The sequence below is a fragment of the Leptonychotes weddellii genome, chromosome 11 (genome assembly GCF_054177405.1).
Source record: "Leptonychotes weddellii isolate Sample4059 chromosome 11, ASM5417740v2, whole genome shotgun sequence".
NCBI lineage: Eukaryota > Metazoa > Chordata > Mammalia > Carnivora > Phocidae > Leptonychotes > Leptonychotes weddellii.
The window spans coordinates 36009143-36033992 of NC_138379.1; the positions used below are offsets into that span (position 1 = coordinate 36009143).

General features: G+C 45.9%; 1 protein-coding gene and 1 non-coding gene across 7 annotated transcripts in view; both read left to right on the plus strand.

Moving 5' to 3' along the window:
- The window catches only part of PLEKHA7 (pleckstrin homology domain containing A7), a 208825-nt gene that overhangs the window by 130546 nt on the left and 53429 nt on the right, over positions 1–24850 (plus strand). For 5 of the 6 annotated variants that reach the window (XM_081798510.1, XM_081798512.1, XM_081798515.1 and 2 more), the window contains exons 5-9: positions 2821–2932; positions 3656–3760; positions 6779–6851; positions 8253–8353; positions 16423–16598. In XM_081798510.1, coding sequence (XP_081654636.1) covers positions 2821–2932; positions 3656–3760; positions 6779–6851; positions 8253–8353; positions 16423–16598 — 567 coding nt within the window. Of the gene's footprint in view, positions 1–1924; positions 2044–2820; positions 2933–3655; positions 3761–6778; positions 6852–8252; positions 8354–16422; positions 16599–24850 lie in introns of those variants that run through there. The other variant, XM_081798514.1, reaches the window with a different exon arrangement.
- On the plus strand, positions 413–485 carry TRNAK-UUU (transfer RNA lysine (anticodon UUU)). Its single transcript has one exon. It is a non-coding gene; the product is annotated as a tRNA-Lys (tRNA).

Sequence of the window (24850 nt, forward strand, 5' to 3'; positions counted from 1 at the left end):
CCCCCCCCCCCCCCGCAACCACTGTGTTCCACTGTCCCTCACTGATGTTCAGTGTTGGGACCACAACCAGTTCTTCTCCAGATGAAATCTTTTCATAATTGGCTCCCTAGGTGGTATCTATACCGTCTTTCTTCACCCATCCGAGGCTGTAGGACAGTACTGTTGTCTGGAGGAGCTCCCTGGCCGGCCAGCATCCCCAAATGGGGTGGGGACATGGGGCTAGAATGCAGGAGGTGATTAAAGTCAGAGCTCGAGTTTGTAAGGTACAGAAAGGGTGCAAGTGGCCATCTATACTGGATCTTCTGGGCCAGTCACACATCCAAATAGCCTTTTCTTTGTCCCACAGAAGAGAAACAGCATATCAAGTTGATGGAATGTGATGTGGTCATTTAAAGTGATGTGGATGTGGGGTGTCTGGCTGGCTCAGTTGGTGGAGCGTGTGACTTTTGATCACAGGGTTGTGAGTTCAAGCCTCATGCTGGGCATAGAGCTTACTTAAAAAGAAAAAAATAAATAAAATGATGTGACTGTGTTTAAAATAATGGAGAAAATGTTTAACTTACAATAAGCTTTAAAAAATCAAAATGCGGAATCATAAACACAGTATGATGACAGTTACATAAAAACAAAAAAAAGCAGGGGCGCCTGGGTGGCTCAGTCGTTAAGCGTCTGCCTTCGGCTCAGGTCATGATCCCGGGGTCCTGGGATCGAGCCCCGCATCGGGCTCCCTGCTCAGTGGGAAGCCTGCTTCTCCCTCTCCCACTCCCCCTGCTTGTGTTCCCTCTCTCGCTGTGTCTCTCTCTGTCAAAATAAATAAATAAAATCTTTAAAAAAAAAAACAAAAAACACTCTTTTCCCCCCACCACCCCCAAAGCCAGACATACAAAAAAGAATGGAAGTATATATACCAAGTGTTAAAAATGGTTTTCCTTTGGGTAGCAAGACTGTGATAATTTTTTTCTTTTCCTTTTAGCTTTTTAAAAAATATTTCCCAAATATTCTATAATAATTCTCTGTCCATGTCTTAAAGGGGAGCAAAGTAGACTTGATAAATCCCAAACAAACCTATTTTATTGTCAGACTTTGTGTCCTGAATGTTGGCGTAGGTCTATAGCCGCCATAACTGAGAACTCATCTTTGTCTCAACCTCTGGAAATCCGAACGTCAGGCAAGCCTAGGTTCCAGACAGACGTTTTGGGCATAGTTCTGCCTGGAGGCAGCGGCTGGACAAGGCAGCCTCTCAGGGCCCCTCTCACCCCCGGCTGGCGATTCTCTCTCTGCTGCATGAAGCCTCTGCCAGCAGTGAGCGGGCTGAGCATGGTGACATTCTCTGAGTGGGGAGCAGTAACAGAGAAGTCTGGCTGGGATGGAGGCGGGGGGCGGGGAATCTGGAGTGAGTGCCTGAGCTGATAAGGAGCCAGTGATCGTTCTGCCTGGTGGGACTTGCATCTCCAGCTGCCAAGCATCCGGTAGAGCTCAGCCCCCTGGAAAGCTGGTCCCACTGCAGCGGTCCCTCTGTTGGCACAGCTCAGAGAGCACGGTGGTCACGGCTCCTTCTGCGAAGAAGTAATGGTGCAGGGTGTCAGGGCTCTGTCTTGGGGCACAGGAAGGATCCCTTATCCTTTGAGTGGTAGTGGTTTTGAAGGAAGCGGCCTATCTCCAAGGTGGAAACTAGGATTTTCCCTCGTGGCACCTCTGTAAAAGTGAGCCTGGCGAACGGACACCCAGAGTGCTGCTTCCTTGCTGTGTCTTGTCTGCATCCTCCATCTCTTCAGGCGCCTGGCCCAGGCCTCCAAATCTGATTTTCTCCACTCAGGCAGAGCGCCTCAGTGTACTGCAGCTGCCTGGATTGTGTTGCCTGTCAGAGAACCCAGCCACAGAACAAGCAGACTCACTCACTGAGGAAGGCTTACTGATCCTGGAGTTAGTAGAGTCTGGGAATCAGGCATCAAGCTGTTGAGGATAGGCACTGAATTTGTTGGAGGCACTTGCTGCCACCCAGGCTTGGAAAGACTGGCGAATGCTGGGGCTGTGTGGAGGCAGGTGAGAAGGGTTCTCTGTAGTGTCTCTTGAGTGTCATACTGAGATGTTCCTAGAGTTCTGGCTCTCTCAGGGCAGGCGGACTTTCTTGATGGGAAGCATGGTGTCTCTGGGTGCTGTTGGGGACATACAGAGGGGATCTCCACTGGGGGCCCAGGCATGTTTCATTGCTTCCTGCTCCCAGGCATGGCACAAGGGGTTAATAACTCTGATGGTTCTATTTTGGGGCAAAAGAGTGTTCCTAGAATAGGAGTCTTTGTTGAGTCATCTATTTTGGGAGGCAAGCCCCACTGGCGTTTATATAAGCGATTCTCTGTGTGTATCTGGGGGTGTGGATGTGTGCACAAGTGATTTCTTATTACTAATTATAAGCAGCTTCTTTTGGGAGCCAGAGAAATGGAGGGGTGTGTGTGTGTGTGTGTGTGTAAGGAGTACGGTTTGCTCTCCTGTGAAGAGTGGCACAACTGTGTGTGCCCATCTGATGGGGCAGTTGCCACAGACACCCGAGTAAGAGAGTATATGTGGGAACCTTAGGACAGCAGGCAGGAATGCCAGCCTTGGCCCCTTTGTGGGGTGTCAGCGGCAAAGGTGTGTGCATCTATGATCGTTGATTCCCTGAAGCACATGGACATTAAGATCTTCTAGCTACAGCCTGGAGTCAGGTGGTCTCCGGAACATCAGTCATGGCACATCAACCAGCTCTAGTCTGGAACAAATCTCAGATTCCACTTCCACTGCAGCCCAGGCTTACTTACTGGACTCTCCTATGTTTTCCCACAGGCCACATCCACATATGTCGAAGCAAGAGAGAAACCAAAGACCGTCCAGCATGGTCAGTGAGACGTCCACAGCTGGAACCACGTCCACTGTGGAGGCCAAGCCTGGCCCCAAGGTGAGCTCCTGGCCACTCACTCCTTCCTTCCACCCTTTAATATTTTGCAGATGCCCAACGACCCCCACCATTGTTTTGTGAGGGAGGCTTCTCCTGAGACCAGTTGGGGTTATGTCACTTGTCCAGGAAAACAGGTGATTGCTGGCAGAACTGGGACTGACATCCAAGTCCTTAGATGCCTTCATCATTTTCCTGGCTTGTCTTGGGAGGGTCACACCTCTGTTCACGGGTGTGTTATGAGACTGCCTGGTGAGATTTGTGACCGATGGGCCTGAGGAAAGGTGAGAGATGGGACCATTGACTGAGGAGCAGGGAAAAGAACCAGCATTGCAGAGAAGGGGTGAGTGCTGAGGAATGAACCCAGATAGGACGGTAAATATCTGGAAATTGGCAAAATCTGTGACCGAAAAGTAGCTTTGCTCCAGAAAGAGTAGGACATATGAGGGCCAACAACTGCTGGTGAAAGTTAATTGAAAAATCCCTTTAAGTTTTTCTTTCCTCCATGACTCAGACGGGAAGCTTGCTAGGCCTTGCATTTGCTTTTTAATTAAAATACTATGGCCATGTGCCCGCCTGTTTTGGTCTCCTTGCTATTCTTTTTATCAAAGGGCACTGCCACTTAGAGTAAGGTGGGGGGCCTACAGCTTTCCTATCACGCAGGTGCTTTGTGTGACTCCCTAAGTCCCCTAAAAGCTGCTAGAATTTGAGTCTGCTTTTTCCTAGATCATGAAATCCAGCAATAAAGTCCACAGCTTTGGGAAGAGGGACCAGGCCATTCGGAGGAACCCCAATGTTCCAGTGGTGCTGAGGGGGTGGCTGCACAAGCAGGTGAGGAGACTGGGAGGGTCAGGTCGGGGAGGGGGATGGCTCTTGCTGATCTCCTTCCTTACCCTGGCCCCTGGGAGCTGAGAACAGACTCATAATAAGCTCTCTGTTCCTGAGTTTGTCTGAGGCAGGTGTGCTGTCCATTTTTGTGAGTGGACCATCTGCTCAATGGCTACAGCTTCCCTCCCCAAACCCACTTGACCCCTTGGGGCCCCCATTGCTATTGGCTGCCCTGGGACCCAGGCACTCATGTGGGTGGGTCAGCATGAATCCAGCCTTACCACCAAGCCCTGGCCAGCACTTGCCCTCTTGATGTTAAAGAGCCTTTGCTATCATTTGGCTGAAAAATCCCATCTTTTCCTGTCCTCTGCCCAGCCTGGTCTAGCACACTTATCTAGCTCCCCTCGCACCTCAGATTCCGAATCAGCCAAACTCAGCTCATTGCCTCCTCACCCCTTACCTCTCTTTTCTCCCCAACTTATTTTTTTCTGGACCTTGGTGATGATACCACCATTCTCCTAGGCACCCTGGTTAGAAACAGCTCTTTCTTCTCCCACATCCCTTCACTCAGGAAGCCCTGTCAGCTCCCCTGAGGCTATCCTGCATCTCTAAACTGACCACCAATTGTTCTGTCTCTTGTCCTCTGGCCACAAATAGGCTGTGAGCTCCCAGGGCCAGAGAACATGTCCCTTTTGTCTCCTTCCTTCTCTCCTTGCCATCCACCCATCTTGTTCTTCTGTCTGCCCATTTGTTTACCAAGTGCCTCTCAGGTTCTTTTTTTTTTTTTTTTCTCAAAAATTTATTTATTTTAGGGGCGCCTGGGTGGCTCAGTCATTAAGCGTCTGCCTTCGGCTCAGGTCATGATCCCAGGGTCCTGGGATGGAGTCCTGCATCGGGCTCCCTGCTCCGCGGGAAGCCTGCTTCTCCCTCTCCCACTCCCCCTGCTTGTGTTCCCTCTCTCGCTGTGTCTCTGTCAAATAAATAAAATCTTTAAAAAAATTTTATTTATTTTAGAGAGAGAAGAGAGAGGGAAAGAGGGTGCATGCCCATGCAGGGGGGAGAGGCAGGGGGAGAGAGAGAGAAAATCTTGGCAGACTCTGCACTGAACGCAGAACCCAACATGGGGCTCGATCCCACAACCCTGAGATCACGACCTGAGCTGAAACCAAGAGTCGGACACTTAACTGACTGAGCCACCCAGGCGTCCCTGCCTGCCATGTTCTAAGTGCTTTCACAGCACAGATAAAGAGGTGAAGAACATGTGGTTCCCACAGTTGAGGAACTCAGTCTCCTGGGGAAATTGGCACATCTCTCACATGTCCTATCATCGCCCTCACAGTCTCTCACATATCATACCATCCAAAAAAACCACAAACTCCAAGAGCTGTGATGTTAATTTTTACCAAACGCTTTGTGGGAAGACAGAGGAGGGCATTACATTGCACACCACACAGAAGTAGTCCCTAGAAGTCCCCTTGAAATCTGTCTCCCCTCAGACTCCCCATGGCAGCTTCCGTAGCTCTCTAGCCTTCTCTGTCAGACACTGTGTTGGCACCTCTCTCAGTGATACCCTCTTCCCTCACAGCCTCTTTACTTGCCTCTCTGCCCATCTCTTTTACCTGAGTAACCTTCTGACTTTTCCATTTGCATCCCCATCTCCATTAAACAAAGTATGCTCCTTTGATATCTGGAGGGAGAGGGAAGGGGCTATAAGTAATTCTTCTCCCCAGCCCCCGCTGCCCAGCCTGGTAACTGTAAGAGACCTGTGTGGAGTGCTGTGTACACAGCACAGAGAATGTAGCTGTGCTTGGGGGAGTCCTGAAAGGCTTCCCAGAGGAAGTGACATTTGCACTAGGTGTGGAGGATGGAAAGGAGTTTTCCAAACAAAGCAATATGCCAAGATCTTAGAGATCATCTGGTCAGAGCAGAAGATAAAACCAAGAAACGCGTGAACTCAGCAAGTTAAATTTGTTTTTAGCACTTTAGTAAGTGGAAAATGAACAAACTTCATGTTGTGCTTAGGTTTAGTGACTGACATAACTGTTATTTTTTAAATTTAAACTTGTTGAAAACTTTTGCAGAAGGAAAACAGTTTTAACAGCTAAGAGCAGCTCTGGCGTTTTCCTAGGTTTGGGAGAAAAATGACCCTATAGCACTTCTGTTTTCCTACCCTGGCCTTGTTCTTTTAGAATTTTCACAATCACCTAAAATGTTTTTAATAAATGTATTGATTTACATTTTAGATGCGTAAAGACAAATTCATTTTATGAGGCAATTTGACAGCAAGACAGTCCAAGTCTCTTTACATTGAATGGAAGGAAAATCCATGGCAAAATTAGCCCCTTATGATAGAGAACTGAACTTAGTCAAATGAGAACTTTGCCTCATCAATTAGCTAACTTAAATTCCTTGTTCTATACTGTGTAAATAAATTTTCTCATCAGTGTAAGTGAAGATATTTTATAGAATAGTACCTAAATAAATAAATAGCTTCCTTTTTGTTAAAAACTGATTTCTTTCTTAATGGAACAACTGTATTTTTTGAATTCACATCTTCCTTTTTTTTTTTTTTTAAAGATTTTATTTATTTGACAGAGAGAGAGACAGGGAGAGAGGGAACACAAGCAGGGGGAGTGGGAGAGGGAGAAGCAGGCTTCCCGCTGAGCAGGAAGCCCGATGTGGGGTTCGATCCCAGGACCCTGGGATCATGACCTGAGCCAAAGGCAGACGTTTAACGACTGAGCCACCCTGGCGCCCCTCACATCTGCCTTTCTAAAAGGATACTTACATTAGTCTGTTTCCAGCACACACATAAAACTTCCTGGGGACAAACCATCATTGAATCTAAATTTTAATGTCCTATTAAAAAATGACCTTGCAATAAAAATTTATTAATTCATTAATTTATTGAAAGAACGAGTGGATATAGGTAAGTCTTGGTTCTAGCATCATGCCATGCATGATTGGAAAGGGGTAAGAGTATGCTCAGATATTTTCTGATTAGTTTTCTTTGCTTTGCAGGACAGTTCTGGGATGAGACTGTGGAAAAGGAGGTGGTTTGTGCTTGCTGATTATTGCTTGTTTTACTATAAAGGTGAGCTAAGGCTCAGGCCACCAAGGGCTCTTTGTGCTGGAGGGGGGTGGTGAGGTGATACAGGTGGTTATATTCTCAAATCCAGTGATTGGACCAGTGGCCTGAGCTAATTTATAACCTATTTACGTGCCAAAGTGTTCACTTTTCCATATGTGAATGGCCGGTGACTTACTTTACCAATCCTTGCACTCGAAGTGCCATTTGTTGAGTTAAAATAAATAGAATCCAGTTTATCTGCTACTTAGGCTCTCCAAGTCTGGAGTTGTCTCAGCTTCTACCCCGTTTGGAACAAAGGCATACCTTTGACACTATCTGGAGAGGTAGGAAGGATAGGTAAATCATTTTTTTTTGTAACTTGTTGTCTGGATCTATCCCCTTTAATATTGGATGGACAGTTGGTGAATTGAGTTGGGCACATGTACATTTATGGAGCCCCAGTACATAAAGTTAGGGGCTGTGCAATAGTGAGAAAGAAGTAAGACTCAAAATATGGAGGAAGAGAGAGTTGATTCGTAAGACAAGACTAGGCAGCGTTAGGTGCTTTAGAAGGCGTTCAACGTGCTTAAGCAATTCAGGGGGAGCAAGAAATTAATTCCATATTGGAGAATTGGGGGAGGCTTTTCAGAATAAATGGGATTTGAGTTGGGCTTGTAAAGATAGGTAGAGCTTTGCCTGTGTATGGGGGCAAATGGGCATTTCAAGCAGAGGAAACAACTTGAATAAAGTTCTAGAAGCAGAAGAAAATGGAATGACAGACCTGTGAGGCCAGAGTGAGTCTTGCTTGCAGGACATAGTAGGAAAGAAGGCTCAGGAGGTGGGTAAGGGCCAAAATGCAAGAGGACTGTGACACCAGGCAGAGTAAGTTGAACTGCATTTTGCATCCAGTGGGCAGTCAGCAAGTGCCTTTGAGTAGGAGAGCGACAGGACCAGTGCTGTCGTTAGGAAGTTACCTCTGTCATGAAGATGGTTTGGAGGAGGAAGAGAATAGATGTAGAAGGTAGGATATTTCGCACACGCTCTAACTTTGCCTATGAGGTTTGCTCTTCCCGGAATGCCCTTCCCCCTCCTTTAAAACACTTTAGGTATCACCTTCTGAAGCCTTCTCCGCTTTCCCCGAATTTGTGCCACTCCTGCCTCTGTGTTCCCGCAGAACTCGGCTTACTGCCCTGTTTCAGGAGTTCACAGGTTGCGCTGAGCATGTTTCCATGCCTGTCTCTGTCCCTGACTCATCTGTGTCATTCCTGCTTTAGCGCAAAGGTCCCCAGGGAGCACCTGAATGGACGATCAGGGATTACAGCAGTCCTAGGGAGCTATAAGGAGCCCTGAACAGGGGCAATGGGATGGACCAACCCAGGGGAGGTGCCAGAGAAGGTTATTCTGATGTGTTTTTTCCATTCAAAGACAGCCGAGAAGAAGTGGTCCTTGGGAGCATCCCTCTGCCCAGCTATGTGATCTCACCTGTGGCCCCTGAGGACCGCATAAGTCGCAAGTATTCCTTTAAGGTACTGCCCCCTCCCCTCCAGGGCAGCATTTCTACCCTAAGAAACTTTGTGTTCCCAAAAATGTCTTCATAAAAGCAGTTGTTTTTTTGTGGGGAGTGGGGAGAAGTTAAGAAGCTAGAGCATTTCAGGTGCATGTTAACAATGTGGTAAATTTTTTAAATAAGAATAATACCACATCAAAAGTACTTTCATTTGTTTCTGAGCTTCTGAGTCCCCCAGCTTTGCTCAAGTATTCAGATCCCTCTTTCCTATTGGTACCAATCCTGTGATTACTCGTCCCCTTCATGCCTTTTTATCACTGTAATCAGCCAGTCTAGTGTCCAGCCACTTACTGCAAGTGATGGTCGCTCGTCATGGATTTATAGCAATTTTATTATGAAAACTTACATTGAGGGTTAGAAGCTCATGTTGAAGAGATTTCAAGTTTATCTGCTTTGTTTATCTTGTTGAAGAGCAAATAGTATCAAATTTGATTTGTGTTCTGGATCACTAAAGATTCTCAGGGAAATCCCTTCAATAGTAAAACCCCTTTTCTACTTTCTGCTTTTCTGCTTGGTCACATGTTAAGTGAGTGCGGCCATGATAATTGATGGCAGTCCTTTGACGCCCTCTGGCATCTTCAGAGCTGGGCGTGGAGGCTCCAGGAAGGTGGTGGTGAGGCCGAAACTTGGGGAATCCTGAGGCCATCTCGTTTGGTGACCTCCACACATTCCTTCACTGCTGCTGTTTCTTGGGTCCCCTAGAGATGGTAAGGATAGGGTGGGTTGAAGTTCTACTTTACTGGCAGCTGAGTGGAAGTCTCAGCACTGAAGTAAGTGGCCTTTGGTGCCGGTAGCCACAGGGAAACACCCTCTCACACTGCTCAGGATACAAGGCAATGACGTGCATTTCAAGTGGGGTAGGGGCTCCTGCCCCCACTACTCAGGTAGCTTAGCTATTCCCATGTTGAGGGTATAAGATGAATACTGGACATTAGGTACTAAAGCAGAGATTGAACAGAAGTCAAGTTTGCCAGCCACAGGTAGTTAAAGGATCATGGAAAAGCACAAGAGAAGACACCCAGCGCTCTGTAAGGGTTAAAGACAGTGTTGGTATGTGGTATCCATGGTATCTGCATCAGCGTTTTGATCTGGAGTCCATTGTGGGGGTGGTGGTTGGAAGGTCAGTCTCATCTTCTACCTTTCCTTCCTGGACTGGTGCTTTTAGCTTTGTTCATTGCCAGGTTTGAGCTGTCCCTCTCTTTCCCTTGGCCGTCACTATCCCCAGTGACTGCAGAGTTGCTGTAGGTTGAAGATTCTGGGATCCTTCCCTATTTCTTGTTGCATAACATAGTATTGCCTTATATTTGTAAAACCTTTTATGACCAGAGAAGTACTTCTATCCGTGGGAGCTCATTTAAGGTCGTGGAGAGCCAGTGTTGTAAGGTCAGCATTATTAGCTTTATTTTAGAGATTAAGAACACGAGGATTAGAGTGCTTAAGAAACTTGTTCAAAGTCATAAAGCTGGAAGATGATGGTGACAGAACTTGAACATGAACTCAATCCTCTTACAGTTGCATTACAGGGAGGGAGGACAGTTCCTTTCTCTACTTTTCTTCCACATCTTATTTTGGTCACCTCCTGCACACACATTGCAGGAGGTGGGAAGTGATTTGAATGAATGTTCATTGTTATCATTTTAGGGATACTCTTCTATGTAATCATTCAGAAGTCTCTCCTGCGGATTGACGGGTCTGAAAACATTGTGTTCAGTGGGTTTCAGGCTGGCCTTTTGCAGCCTGAAAGTCTTCCTCAGAAAACCTTCCTTTCTAGGGCTCAGTGTTGCTACTGGGCAGACAGTTGGGATAATGTTGTATGTAATTTTTGGGGACAGCATTTGAAATATGGTCAGAGTAACTGATTGTAACTATATATATTTCATCTTAACACTTCACTGGGAGGTGTGAAAACAGATTTAGAAAAACATCTTTTATGTGTCGTAGATTTTTTTCTTTTTGAAAAAAATTATTTTCTTAGAAGGACTCCACCAAGAGTGTTCCTTCGCTAAATTTTTGTCTGAGAGACAGAAGGTGTACGTGTGTTTGGGGGATCCCTTTGGGGGGATCCTCAGGGTCTGAGAACAGACAAAAGCTGCTGCAGGCAGGTCTAGTGGTGTTCAGGTGGTTCTCCACAGAGGGCTGTGGTTTCCTGAGTATCAAAGAGTTCCCTTTCTCTTGGGTTGCAGCGTTGTTCTTTTAAGGGCCAGGAAGTGGGACCCTTGGGCAGTTCAGGATCCATGTTCTTGGGCACACTGAGGAATGCATGTTGTTTAGTGTCCTGGGCCATACGCCTGCTTCTGATGTCAGCTCTTCATTATTTCCGAACTGAAATTCTCTGACCGTTGTTAGGGCACCTTGCCTGAGATTGTTGAGAGTATCTGTGGTGGTAGATAGGCACAGCCTGAGAGGTTATATGGTCCTTTCCTTGTCTTTTTCAACTGTGCCCACAGCCTGGCAGCTCCTATGCATTACCAGCTGGTGCTAGACGGACTCTGAGATGCAGGCAGCTCTGTAGGAGAGCCAGGTGGGGCTCTTGGTGGCGTCTAGGAGACGCAGTGCCCTGACCAGCAGGCCTTTTGTGCTCTGCTGACTCATCTGGGTGCCTCCCCAAAGAGCTCCTATTGGATGCACAGCCACCCTTGGCCTGCTGGTCACCTCTCAGCAAGCTTGCCCCTCAGATCCAGAATCTGGAGCAAAGAACATGTCCACGCAGCAAAGGGTCCAAGGATCCTCAATGGGGAAAAAGCCTTTATTGGCCTCCTCTGAGCTGTTCTTCCTCTCTTAAGCCAAGGGTTCCTTACCTGAGCTCTACAGATCCCCAAGTGTCAGTGGATAAATCACATCTTTGCTTTTTTAACCTATAACGTTGCCTTTGATTAAGAAAACGGGGAAAAACAGGTATCTGTAACACCTGTGCCTTGGTTGCTGGTAGAAACCAGAAAGCGCCTCATATCACATTATGACTGGTGTAAATATCTTGAAATAGCATTATGCTCATTGCCACTTTGAAATTACAATAATTATTATTACATTTCTTATTCAATGAATATTAAAGCAGCACCCATATCATTACACCACATTTAAGAAAATTTTGATAACTACATTTCAGTATAACGTATTTCCTTTGTTTTATTTGCATCCGTAGAAACATTGAGAAGAGTTCTTAGGATTTATGAAACCATCCAAAGGGTTCATGCCCCGCCCCCGCCCAGATTAAGACCCTGCTTTAGATTCTGGCTGAAGGCCAGCCAAGACATGTGGTTTTTCCACTTATTTATATTCAGCAAACTTTCATTGTGCTCCATTGTTCTACTTGGTAGGATGCAGATTCTGGGGATACAACAATGAGAAGGATAAGGTCCTTGCCTTAACGGGGCTTATATTCTAGAGTCTCCATCAGCATGGAGGTTATTAGGGGGTGAGAAGAGAACAGGGAAGAGCTGCCCTTTTCCTCTCCCATTTCAGTTTTGTCCTCCATCTACTCTCTTCTACCGCCCTGTCACTATTCTGTCTTGGCTGTTGTCATCCCTCCTGTTGGAACTAAGTTTCTGCCAGAACTGTGCCTGACACATGGTGAGTGCTCTGTAGGTGTTGGTTACCCCTGCTTCAGCCCTCAGACTCTGCAGCCTCCAGTCCATCCTCCACACTGTTTCTGAATTGCACATCTGTCCAGGCTGTGTGCTCTCACCATAAATCTGTCAGTGGTTCCCCAGTGACTGCAGGATAAAGCCCCGTCTTGGTTTACCAGCCCCACCTTACCTATCCAGTCCTTTTTAGCCACTCCATCTTAAACTTTCCCTCCAGCCCTGTGCAGTTGCCTGGGGCCCCAGGGCATTTCTTGCCCACAGGCCTTTGCCTGAGCTTCAGCCACAGCCCAGAATGTTCTTTCCCCAACTCTTACTGGTCCTTCAGGTCTTTGCTTGGGGGTCACCTCCTTCAGGAAGCCTTCCTTGAGCCCTCTGGACAGGTTAGGTGCCCTTCTTCTGTACATCCGCAGCTCTTCTATCACTTCACTGCAAGTGGTTGACTTACCTATCTAGAGCTTTCACCGGGAAGACTAGCCCATCAGCTAGTTCTGCCTGGGTAGATGGGGCTAGTCCCATTCTGTAAACAGAGACCACATAGAGCAGTCGTTTGTATTCGGAGTCATGGTCAGGTAACTGCTTACATTTCCCAAGTTCAGGCTTCCTTGTAATTCATGTTTAGTTCTCTGTACATTAGCAATGGGGAGAGGGCAGAGAAGAATCAAAATTTCTAGAAAGTTCCTTCAGTCAGTCAGCTTAGATTACTCAAGTGACTGGTCCTGTAATAACCTCAACTAACATATCTTTTGAGCCTTATAAATGGTAGGCTTTTTTAACCTATAACGTAATAATTATTGTAATTTCAAAGTGGCAATGAGCATAATGCTATTTCAAGATATTTACACCAGTCATAATGTGATATGAAGCGCCTTCTGGTTTCTACCAGCGACCAGATGTTACAGATACCTGTTTTTCCCCGTTTTCTTAATCAAAGGAAACGTTATAGGTTATATTATCTCTTTTAATGCTCACACAGCCTTAATGTAAACATCATCATCAACCACAGTCCCATTTTAAAAACGAGGAAATAGAGGCCTGGGGCAGTTGAGCAGCTTGTCCAGGGCTGCCCTGGGGTAAGAAGCATGCTCACCATGCATGTCAGGCTGATTCTGGGGCCTGAGTTCCTACCCAGTTCATTGTGATGCTCACAGTCAGCCCGAAGGTTGGGCATGAGGAGTTCCTTCTTAATGGGCACCACAGTCTTTGTAAGTCATGAACCTGGCAGTCTTACCCTTGACAATTGCCATTCTCAGCTCTCATGGCCAGTCCATCCCCAGGTCCTGCTGATATTACCTGCTACTTTTATCCAGACTTGGGGCGATCCTCTTCTTCTCAGCCCCTGCCACCGTCTCTCTCCTTACTCTTGTAGTGGTCTCCTGCCCCCTGTCCCCTCATGTGCCCCAGCCCGGCTCTAACCTCTTCATATTGTAGCCAGAGTGGTTTTTCCAGACAAAAATCTGATCTCCCCACTCCCCCACTCAAACCCTTTAATAGCTTCTCCTTGCTCTTGTAAATGTGACAAAACCCTAACATGACCACAAGACCCTGGTGACCTGGCCTTGCCAACTCCAGTAACTTCATCTCACCCTGCTCTCTCCTTTTCTCCCTACCAGGCACGCTGGCTTCTTCCTTGAACATATCATACTCTTGTCCACACTGGGGCCCCACACGTCCCTCTGTGCTACTCCTACTAAAATATTTGCTTCCTATGTAGAGGGCAGCTTAAATGTGAGTTCCGTAGGTAGGTCCTTCTCTAGGGCAGGCCAGGTTCCCCAGCTGTCCTCTCTCACAGCATCCTGAGCTTCTTGATGACACTTACTACAATTGTAGCTATTTGTCCATGGTCTTTCTATGTGACTGTAAACTGTCTTGGCCTTGATTAAGGCTGTCCCTTCTGGTATAGTGCCTTTCACATAAACAGTCAATGATAAATTATTGTTAAATGAATGAGTTAGAGAATGAGTCAGTCAGTTAATAGGCCCTGACCCTAGGCCTCTGTGTTCTAAAGGTTGATGCTGGGGGCGTGAGGTGTGAGCATTCCAGCTTCCTTCCCTACTGTTGGATCAAGACCAGAGTCCTAAGGGCCAGGAGAGCAGTCATATCCTAGGGGCATTAAGTTTTTGAGGTAGAATGTTCCTTGCTTACGTCCTCATTTCCTTTAGGTATAGCCTGAAGTTTTTTCTTCAGTTGTACAAAGTTGCCTAGGAGGACTGTGTGAATTGGAAAGCGAAGAGCAGATGGGAAGGGAGCATCTTTGAGATGAGACTAGGGAAGGGATGAGAAGACTTCTCATCATCTTGGCTCTGGCATCTTCCTCAGACTCAGTGCACTTTGAACTTGGTTCACGTGGCCAACTCCCTGTACTTGTAACCTTCACAGTTAATACGTCTTTTACGACCAAACACAGGCAGAATGTAGTCAAGAACCTATTCTTCAGAACCAAGGGCAGCTGAAGACAGCACATATTGGCAATTTGGTTAGAAGTTGTTTGTGATCGTGTGTAGCTCCTCTGTAATGATGGATCTAACTCCCAAGGCCCATTTGTAGACATGCCAACTCTCCATGTTTGAAGAGTGTCCCATGTTGATTTCCTGGACAAGCCTGGCTCCATGAACACTAGTATAGTGGGGACCTGCTCTCTCTATCATACCCTTGAGGGTGCCTTATGCTTATGGGTGGCCTTGTGTCTGGTGGGGCAAGTGCCTGTCCTAGAACTCTCTGTGACTGGGCAGAAGGTCTGGGAGGAGGTATCAGAGATGTTATGGGGTCATTGTCCAGGGGAACTTTTCCAAGAATTTCTGCTGATTCATTAGTAAGACACAACACGTTCCTTTTTATTCTTTTCTCACTGTCATATCTCCACCTTGCTAAAACAGGAGGAATCTTTTCTGGGACAGTGAATAACCTCTTATACATGCAAGGAAGGATATCAGGTTTGCTTTGGTCACGGTAGGGACTCTTAGCTTCAGGCTGTTTGCCTGTACTCTCTTAGAACTAGCTAGATAGATTCAGGTATGTTAATGTCAGTAGCAGGCCCATATTTTATATGCATTTTGGACCTAGATGTTAGTGTGGGTTGCAGAAGCCAATGTTGACAGTTCATCTGAGAGGTTTCATCCATGACCATTAGTGATTCTAGAAGCATGTCATTTCCCAGCTCCTAATTGGTTCTTTCATTTTGTTTTCTCTGACTGGTCCTTGCATGAGGTCTGCCTTTCAATCTGGATCCAGATTATTGGATTTCTGGGTAGGACCTGGGAACATTGTATAGAGAAGCTTGGACTCAGAATCAGATAGACCTAGGAATAAATCCTGGTTCCAACTCTTCATTTATTCAACAAAAATTTATTGAGCACCAACGATATGCCAGGCACTATTCCTGGGGATATTTTAGTGAACAAAATAGAGTCCTTGCTCTCCTGGAATTTCTATTCTGGAGGGAAGAGACAGATGACAAACAAACTAGTGTGTAAAATAGATAATGCCAGGTAATGTTAAATGCTGTGAAGAATCCGTTTCTGGGCATGCAGATCAGGGAAAGTTACTTAACATCTCTGACCTTCATTTGCCACATTTGTAAAATAGAGATTCTGTCCCTACCTCTCAGGGCTATTGGGATTAAAATGAGATTAGAGTCATGGCCGTACCCAGGAGACACATAGTAGGCACTGATCAGATCTGCTGATCTTCCTCCTTACACCATCATCCTATGTAGATTTGGTGAGGTTTTTCATTACAAAGTTAGGACAGGCCCCTGCCTATCAGAACACAGAGGGAGGAACTGGTGTTGCCTCTTGTTTGCACCCATCCTGGATGCTTTTCAGTGGTCGTTTCTGGTACCTCTTCACGGGCTTTTTGCAAGGATACATGTGAAAGCACCTTGAGGCTTCCTAGCACATAGTAGGTGCACAAGAATTTTCAGTCAAATGTCAAACTTTGTAGTGCCTCTTTGGAGAGAGAGAAGAGCGGCAGCTTCGATGGGCACACGTCACATTTCATGGCCAAGCTGGGAGGCCCAGTGAATACCTGAGCTAAGCCACCTGCTGTTACTGAGGATTGTTGGCTCAAGTCCAGTAATCACGTGCTTCAGAAGAACCCAAACAGGGATTCCAGAGAGTTTGCTTTGACAGAATGAGGGTTTTGAAAAACTCTCTCTCGCATACACCTTGACTGTGTACCCCTCCCTGAGCCAGAGGAAGAGAAATAGGAACAGGTACAGCTGCAGGGCTTTACCAGGGGGACCAGACACAGCTGTCCCCGGGGCTGACTGCACTAGGAAAGGGGAATCCAGCCATGATGTTTTCCAGGTGTCAGAACAGGCTGGGTGGTGCCTGGGCTTTTAATCTGGAAGAGGGGAGAACGTGGCTGGAGTGTCTTCTTGTTTTGGCTCCCGGAAGTAAAACGTGCGCTGACCTCTCTGACCTGGGTTTCTGCCTCCCGTTTACAGGCTGTGCACACAGGGATGCGAGCACTCATCTATAACAGCTCCACGGGGGGCTCTCAGGCCGAGCAGTCAGGCATGAGGACCTACTACTTCAGTGCCGACACCCAGGAGGACATGAACGCGTGGGTCCGGGCCATGAACCAGGCCGCACAGGTGCTGTCTCGATCATCGCTAAAGAGGTCAGTCCCAATGGAAGGTCCCTGTCAGAGAACTTCCCACACTAGGATGGGGATCCAGATAAGAACACTTGGGTGCCCCAAATTCCACTTTCATTCACTCGTATATAAGCACTGCACTTTCTTTGAGGTCCTATTTAACAATGAATTCTTCTGGGAGGAGAATGCATACACAGTAAGGTCCCCCAGAAGTTATCTGGTCCTCTTCATTGGGCAGAGAAATGCAAAGACCTGGAAGGGTGAAGTGATAGCCTGGGATATGGAGCCTTGGAACCTGGTGTATTTCTCATTTGTCCTTCTCTGATGTGTGGTGGGAGGGACAGACTGGGGAAGAGGGAGAGACAGATGAGAAAGATCTTACAAACTGAAAATGTACCTCAAGACTGCCCACCATGTTGCTGGGGCTAGCTAGGGAGCTATTGTCCAGCCACCCCTTCCCTCAAGTGGGCAAACCAAGGGTACAATCAAGAATCTTGAAATTCTTGAGTTTGTTGGCTGTGGGTAATTCCTTGAGAGAAAGTGCAGGAGGATGATGAGTGGAATCAGGGGCTCAGAGAGGGTAAGGGAGCCCTGGAAAAGTTAGGGTGTGCTTTTAGCCAGTCCTCCTCTGACATGGGCCCATTTTTCACTATCTGGACATCTCGCTCTGTTTAGAGGCCTCTTTGACTGTGGTCTTTCAGTGAGGCCTCAAAACAAAAGGTTATTCTCCAGCAACCTAAAGGCAGGATTTTTCAGCGACTATAAATGGATTTCATATGGTGTGTTTTAGCTTGTCAACCTTTCCCCCCCCAAAATCCTTCTTTATTAGTGTATGTGGATCAACTTTATTTTGGATTGTTGTATATGGCATTTTATTAAAGGACCATAACGCTCCAAACCTTGGTTTATTTTTTCTCAACCTTTACCATTATAAATAGTCCCGTAATGAAAAACCTTCTACAGGCCTCTGCATGTGTGTCTTTCAAACTGCTGGGTCAAAATACAATGCATTTTTTATTTTAATCAGTATACCAAATTGCCCTTTAAAGAAAGCTGTATAGTCCCCTAGTGAGAGTGCTCATCTCCCCACATCTTTGCCAGTAGTTGATACTACCAAGCTTTTAAATTTTTTGCTGAGCTGCTGTGTAGATAAATAGTATCTGGTTATTTCAGTGTGTATCTGCATGATGGTGGAAATCTTTTCTGTTTATTGGCTACTTATATTTCCCCTCCAGTGAACTGCCTGTACCTGTCCTCTACCCATTTTTCTACTGAGTTGTATGCCTTTTCTTGATTGCTTTCTTTTCTGTGTGCTGTGAAATCTGCCCAGCTTAGGATGCAGCTTAGCCTCTTGGTTGATGGTAGGCTGTCCAGTCTTATGGTGAATGGAATCTGATTTTCCCTTCTTTCGAAAATCAGGATGCTGTTTGCAAGCCTCTAATATTCTGCCCATTTTCCCATTCTCTTTGATTCCTCAGAGATCACCTGAGAGGTTTCTTGAGCCTGTTTCCGAGTTCCCTTCGGGCCCTGGGGTGCTGACGCCTGGGGCCTTTCCCATCTTCCTCCCTGTCTTGGACTTACAGTCTCTTATAACTAAGGTTGTTTTCCTTTTCATGGAGAAGATCATGCTTCTTGAGGAAGACATGGAACTAAATCCAGAAGTTAAAGCATTCAGCTTTATTTATGCACATCATCTTCCCCAAGCAGAGTTACCTGTATTTCATATTCTTTTAAAGCTCTCCCCTCCTTCATTTTAATTCTTAGAAAAATAAAAAGTTTGTTTTTGTTTTGCTTTGCTTTAAATAAACCAAGCTCAGCTCCTTCCAGACTTTGCCCTTTTTGCCATCATTCCTGTAGGCCCATTCCGCTGTGCATCTGTGCTTGATTTTGTGCCTCACCTTCCATTTTTGTGCATGTCCTTTTCTAACTTGAGCTCTGAGGGCTGCCTGTGTTATAACACTGGCTTCTTTAGACCAGCAACGGCAAATGGGTTCTTTCTTGTGTCCCATTTCTGCTCAGTTCATCATGGCTGATTAGGCACTGGGTCAAAGGTAGCCTGAGAATGAAATCAGGCTTAACAGGAAGAAGTATTGTGATTGAAAAGTGATGCCTGCCTTGAACCATTCAGGATTAATTTGATAGCTGAGATTTGGCTTTTTTTTTTTTTTTAACTTTTTCCTACCTGAAGATTTTGTAATTAACTCTCCCCAGATTCTGTTTTGGAGAGGCTCCATCCATTATCTGTCGGGCTGCCTTCCTTCCCCTTTTAGGGTCTCAGGCTATTGTCCCTAGATTTTCTCTGAACTTTTAAAATTTGTTCTTATTATGCCCTTAATAAATTATTAAAATCCCACAATCATGCTTGCCCAAGGTTCCTTCCTTAAAAAACAACAACAACAACAAAAAACCCCAACTTGTTTAACCTTCTGAGTCTGAATAAAGGCAGAATAGCATTTTCCTTTAGCTTTCTGAGAGATTAAATAGTCAGCTAAGCAAATCCAGACTTATTAAATGTTCTATTTTCCCAGAATAAGATGTTCAGACATTTGGTTAGTTAGAATTATTCATCAGGCAGTACTAAATCTTCTCTCTCCTCCAGTTTGGTGATCTGCATTAGAAAACCTCCATCTGTGTTAGGTGGGGGGCCCCAGTGGTCATGTATCAGTCTCTGCCCAACCCGAGTCTCACCAGATGCTTCTGTTCTTATTCATACGGGCAGATGCTTTATGTATGTGGTATATATAGTAGGACTCCTGATGGGTAGCAGAAAATGCAGACAAATTTATCTTTTTTTTTTTTTTTTAAAGATTTCATTCATTTATTAGCGAGTGAGAGAGCACAAACAGGGGGAGGAGCAGATGGAGAGGGAGAAGCAGACTCCTTACTGAGCAGGGAGCCCGATGCCAGGCTTGATCCCGGGACTCCAGGATCATGACCTGAGCCAAAGGCGGATGGCTTAACTGACTAATCCACCCAGGTGCCCCCAAATTTATCTTAAAAAGGGAGGAATTCATTGTTTGCCTTCACTAAAAAGTTCAGAATAGGTCTAGCTTTAGAAACAGGTGGGCTCAAGGCTCAGACAGTATTGTAAGTCATTGTCTCAGGCTCTAGGCTCTGGCCACCTCTGGTTTGGATTCATTCTTCACTCCATGTGGAGGTCCCTCGCAGATCCTGGTGGCAAGTTAGCTGCAGTAACCCTGGACCCCTGTCATCTGGGTGGGGTGGGGGAAGTCCAGAAGGAAAGAGCCAGAGTCTTGTCCAGAGCCATTCTGATTAGACAGGCTTAGATCACATTTAAACCCTAAACCATGTACTGTGGCCAGGGAATGCACATGCTGATTGGCACAAGCCCAGGATACATGCTTTACTTCTGAGAACCAGACCACAGGGACTGAGGGTGAGGTAGGGGTGAATGCCCACATCAATGCCGGGGCTGTGGGCAGAGGAAGGAAAAATGACTCATTGGGATGGGATAAAGGAGGCACAGACAATTAATATCCAGGCTGATGCACCCCTCACTTTCTTCTGTATTGTTTTATTTTACCTTTCATTTTCTACCCAAAGCTTATTAGTGTTTGAAGTTAGATAGATGTGGGTTCAAATCCCAGCTCTACTGCTTTCTAGCTGAGTCACTTGTACAGAGTAGGTATGCTTTTTAAACCTCAGTTTTTCTTAGTCCATAGAGCTATTACAAGTATTCAGTTAAATAAATGAACGTAGGGGCGCCTGGGTGGCTCAGTCAGTTTGGTGTCTGCCTTCGGCTCAAGTCATGATCCCAGGGTCCTGGGGTCAAGCCCCACATCAGGCTCACTGCTCAGCGGGGAGTCTGCTTCTCCCTATGCCCCTGCTCATGCTCTCTCTCTCTCTCAAGCACGCACTCACTCTCTCTCAAATAAATAGAATCTTTTAAAAAAATATGTGTAAGGTGCATATTTGATAGGATACCAAAGATACTTTGTATCAGACATGCTACGTCCCATAGGGTTTGGTTTAACAATGTCATGGGCTCTTCCAGTTTCATCCTTCATCCTCTGGATCACACTGATGAGGAGTCTTCTAGGAACAAATTGTACTGTCTCCCTTATCAGGATGTACTCATCCCCTAGCAGCTATGAGTTGTGGTTCTGTTCTGCCCAGGTTCCTGCAGCACCATCTCTCCACCTGCCCCTCCCCTCCTTCTTCCAGCCTCTTCCCACATCATTCCTCTGACCCGGGAGCAGAGCTGAGCACCCTTGCTGCAACTCTTGACTTTTTATCCCCTTGTTTCCTACATAGGCTTCGGAGTCTCTTGATAGAAGTTCATTCACGTATTCTTAAGGTCCAAACCCATGCACTGGAAGGGGTTGGACCTTAAGGTTTTTGTTTGTTTTTTTTTTTTTAGACTTTGGTAAAACCTCTTATATTAAGGATATAGACTTCTGCCTTTTACACTCATAGACTGTGGTAAGTGCAAGAGGGAGGATCAAGGATTACAGAAATAACACTATTTGTAAAGAGAAATAAATAAGAAACTCCCAGGTGGTAGTATTTTCCCTACAGCCCAGGGTGCCTGCTCTGTTGAAAACTTTTGTTCTCAAAGCAATGTGTAGGTGTGACAGCAATCGTTCCTGTTTAAGAGATAACCTTTAATGCAACTTTATATCCCCTTTAAATTGGATGCACACAGTGTTTTAGCCTAGGCTCAAAGCTGAGTATTCTCCCATCATTCTGCCAGTCTGAGTATTCTCCCATCATTCTCCCATCATTCTGCCAAAGCCTGCTCACTAACTCCTTCTGTTCATAATTTCTTCCCCCCATTTCCATGTTCTTCCACTTGCCGGACTTCGAACTGTCTTGAAATCTGTCCTTCCCACTCCCCTGCATTGGACTGTGTTTTATCTCTTGTCTAAGGATGTCTTATCCTTTCCAACAAATTAAAGCACTAAGCAAGGAGGTCAGCTTACCTTTACAGTTCACAAAACTGGCAAGCAGCTCAGATAGGAAGGCCTGTCAGAAGACCTCTCTTTTCTGTTTCCAAACCTCTCTGGTTTCTCTGTAACTGTAGTCCTGTCTTTGGACTGAAGAAACTTGTAGTCTAATCCCCTTTGGAGTAAAAATCAATTTCCTCAGGGATTTTGAGCACTGCATGGATGTGGTCCCTATGACACCTTTGGCTCATGTCTTGCTATTTCCCATTCTCTATGCTCCAGCCGTACTGAACTTCTTGAATTAGGTGCATTTGTACATGTGTTCATCTATTTAGTCTTTTATTCCATAAGTATTTATTGAGGGCATATTGTGCACCAGACACTGTTAAAGATGCTGAGAAATACAGCAGTGTTCAAACAAAGAGGCAAAGTCCCATGAATTCTTGGGTAGGATGGTGGAGACAGATCATAAACAGGTAAACAAGAAGACAATATTCTATCATGACCCATGCAAGAAGGCAGTAAAATAGGGTGATGGGATGAGAGGAACAAGGGGGCAGGACAGGAGTAGCCACTTTTGTTTGGGTGGTCAGGGAAGATATGAAGGGGAGGTCTGATTGATATACGAAGGTTACGGATGGAAAACTGAGGCAGAGTGCTTTAAGCAGAAGGAATGGCACTTACAAACACCCTGAGGCAAGAATGAACTTGGTTTATTCAAGAAACAGAAAGCTAGGGAGTGTGGATGCATCTAAGAGAGCAAGGGGGAGAATAGGCTGTGATGGGATTTGGGTGAGAGCTGGAGGTCCACCTCATGAGGCACCAGTATCCATCCGGGCCTTGCTCCTCTGCTCCCCTAGCCCTCACCATCATTAGGAAGATGTCAGCGCATCTTCAGGCCTTAGCCTAGATGTTATTTCCTCCTTCCCTGACCCTTCAGAGTGTAGATGCTCCAGCTTGTCATTCCTTTTTCACAGGACTTTCATGCTCAAGTTGTGTTGGCCTGCTTTCTCATTGTCGCCCCTACTAGTCTATAAACTCCTTGAAAATGGAACAGTGTTTGGCACATAGTGAGCAGTCAGTTAATGGATAGATGCATGGATGTTTGGCTGACTGGGCAGGTGGGTGGATGGATGGATGAACAAAACAGCTATAAAACCTGTACCTGTAAGATGTTCAAATAAGAATTTGGGGTGTTTCAGAGCAATCTGACCACTGTTGTGGGATTGACGTGTGGGGGATCATCCTGCTCAGAAATGGCCCATACATTGCTGGCTATCTGCACTGTCTTCAGAGAACTAAATATTTGGCCTTCTAAACCCAGATCATTTTGATTAAAGTGTAGCAGGAACACCTGAGGTTGGACAAGCCCCTTGGACCCTGAGCAGAAGTAATTTATGACAGTGTTTTCAACCAGGTGCAGGGCTTTGGAGTCAGATCAGATGGGTTTTGAATCCTGCTTATGTCAATGGTTGCATGATTCAGGGCAAGTTGGTTAACCTCTTAGAGCTTCACTTTTATTACCTGTAATGAAAGATTAATAATATGTCTAGCCTTGGAGGATTGTACAATGATAAGAGAAGGTAATATATTTAACTTGCTTATTAGCTCAGGGTTTTGCATTTAGTGAGTGCTCAGTAATCACTGTTGCTGCCACTGTCCCTATTCTTTAGTAGAGACAACTGATTGTAGGTAATCTGGTCCTTATTGAGTGCCCTCAGCCCCTCTGGGCTTGACAGTACTGATTGTTGTAGGGATTAGAGATGGTCTGTGTCAAGTTCCTGGCACATAGTAGGACCCGGCATATGGTAATAACAACCAAGCATTGGCCACAAAAAAAAAAAAAGAGTGACCCAGAATGACGACTGCCATAGGGTGATGGGAAGTGAGCGAAGTTGGCCAGAACTCCAGACTGGGTTGGGTTGAACTGTGATGGTTGAGCATGACTTACCCGCTAGAGAGCTATAAAGAAGAAGGAAGGATTCTCTAGGTAGGAATGAACAAAGTGAGGAGACCTGGAGTGACCAGATCTCCTTTATCTGATTTGTCAGTCATTAAAACTTCCCAAGGGACTTTGCCTGTAGCCACTTCTCTGAGGCAAGAGGCATCTCAGCCTGGCACTCTGGTGTTTCATTTATTCTCTAGCCTCGCTCTTCTGTGGGGGAGGACAGCCTGGAGAACTCGGGAGTGTGTCGTCAGAGTCAGAGCGGTCAGGCCTTCTATTGTTAACTTAGAGCAGTGCGTGAAAGGGAGCCAGATAATTGCTCTGCTCCTAGGGGGACTGCCCTATTTAACTCTGGGGGAGAGAAGAAACAGTCTCCTGTCTCTGTCTCTCCAGCCATTTCCTCCCTCAAATGGTAGGAATTAATTCAACTGAGCAAGCCTGCCATAGGCTCCCAAGATGCTTTGGGCCCTTTTCTCTTCTGCCTTCTGTACAAGTCTATGGACTTTGCCTAGGGTCAATTCTGACTTTTGAGCCCACTGTCCTCCTGAGACTGGGGTCAGTGCTCAGGACTCAGCGTCTGTCAGCATAGGCTGAGCTTGTTTCCCAGGGCAGGACTTCTGCTACTTGATCTGGTCCAGACTAAACTCTCTAAGAATATCGGTGACCTGGTCCTTGTTCTTGGGTTCCTAGTTTGGTCATTTAGGTGTTGAGAGTGGGGAGGGATCCTCTAGTGGGATTTCGATAGAAAGGCTGTATCTGCCACTGGACCAAAGTCCAACCAAGGCCCCACAAGCTGTCATTCCTCTTTCTACCCAAGTCTTTGAATGAGAGTTAATGTGTATGGTGTGTGCGTGTGTTTAGCATTAAGGTAGAGGAAAATAGTAGTTTTTATTTCCTGGTGAGATAAAGGGTTTAGATGCAGAATAAAATAATAATCAGTGCTTAGTATGGTCTGTTGATTTCCAAGTTCTTGTGAAGAAAAGAAGAAGAGAGAAGTATCCCCGGTCTGAGGTGAGTGCTTTTCCCACTTGCAGGGGGAAACAAGAATTTGCTCTAAGCAGACATAGAGCATTGCTGTGATATGCTAAAAATGGAGGGACCCAATCCCTGCTAATAATGTTTAGCCCCTTGTAACAGTTAGGGATTGGGTCTGGTTGCTAGTAATAGAACAACCCAACTTAGGATAGCATCATCAAATTGGGTTTTAGTTTCCTCACATAACACGAATCCAGAGGTAGTTAGTCCAGGCTGTTTTAGTAGCTCCCTGATGCCATCTGGGATCTGGGCTCTTTCTCACTTTCTACCCAGGTTTTGGTGGGTGGCTTTTATCCTTATTTTTGTCACCTTGCAATCCAGCATAGAGTCTAAATTCCAGGCAGAAAGAAGGGAAGGGTTAGCTAAGCCAGCTAAGCGTCACTTCTTTT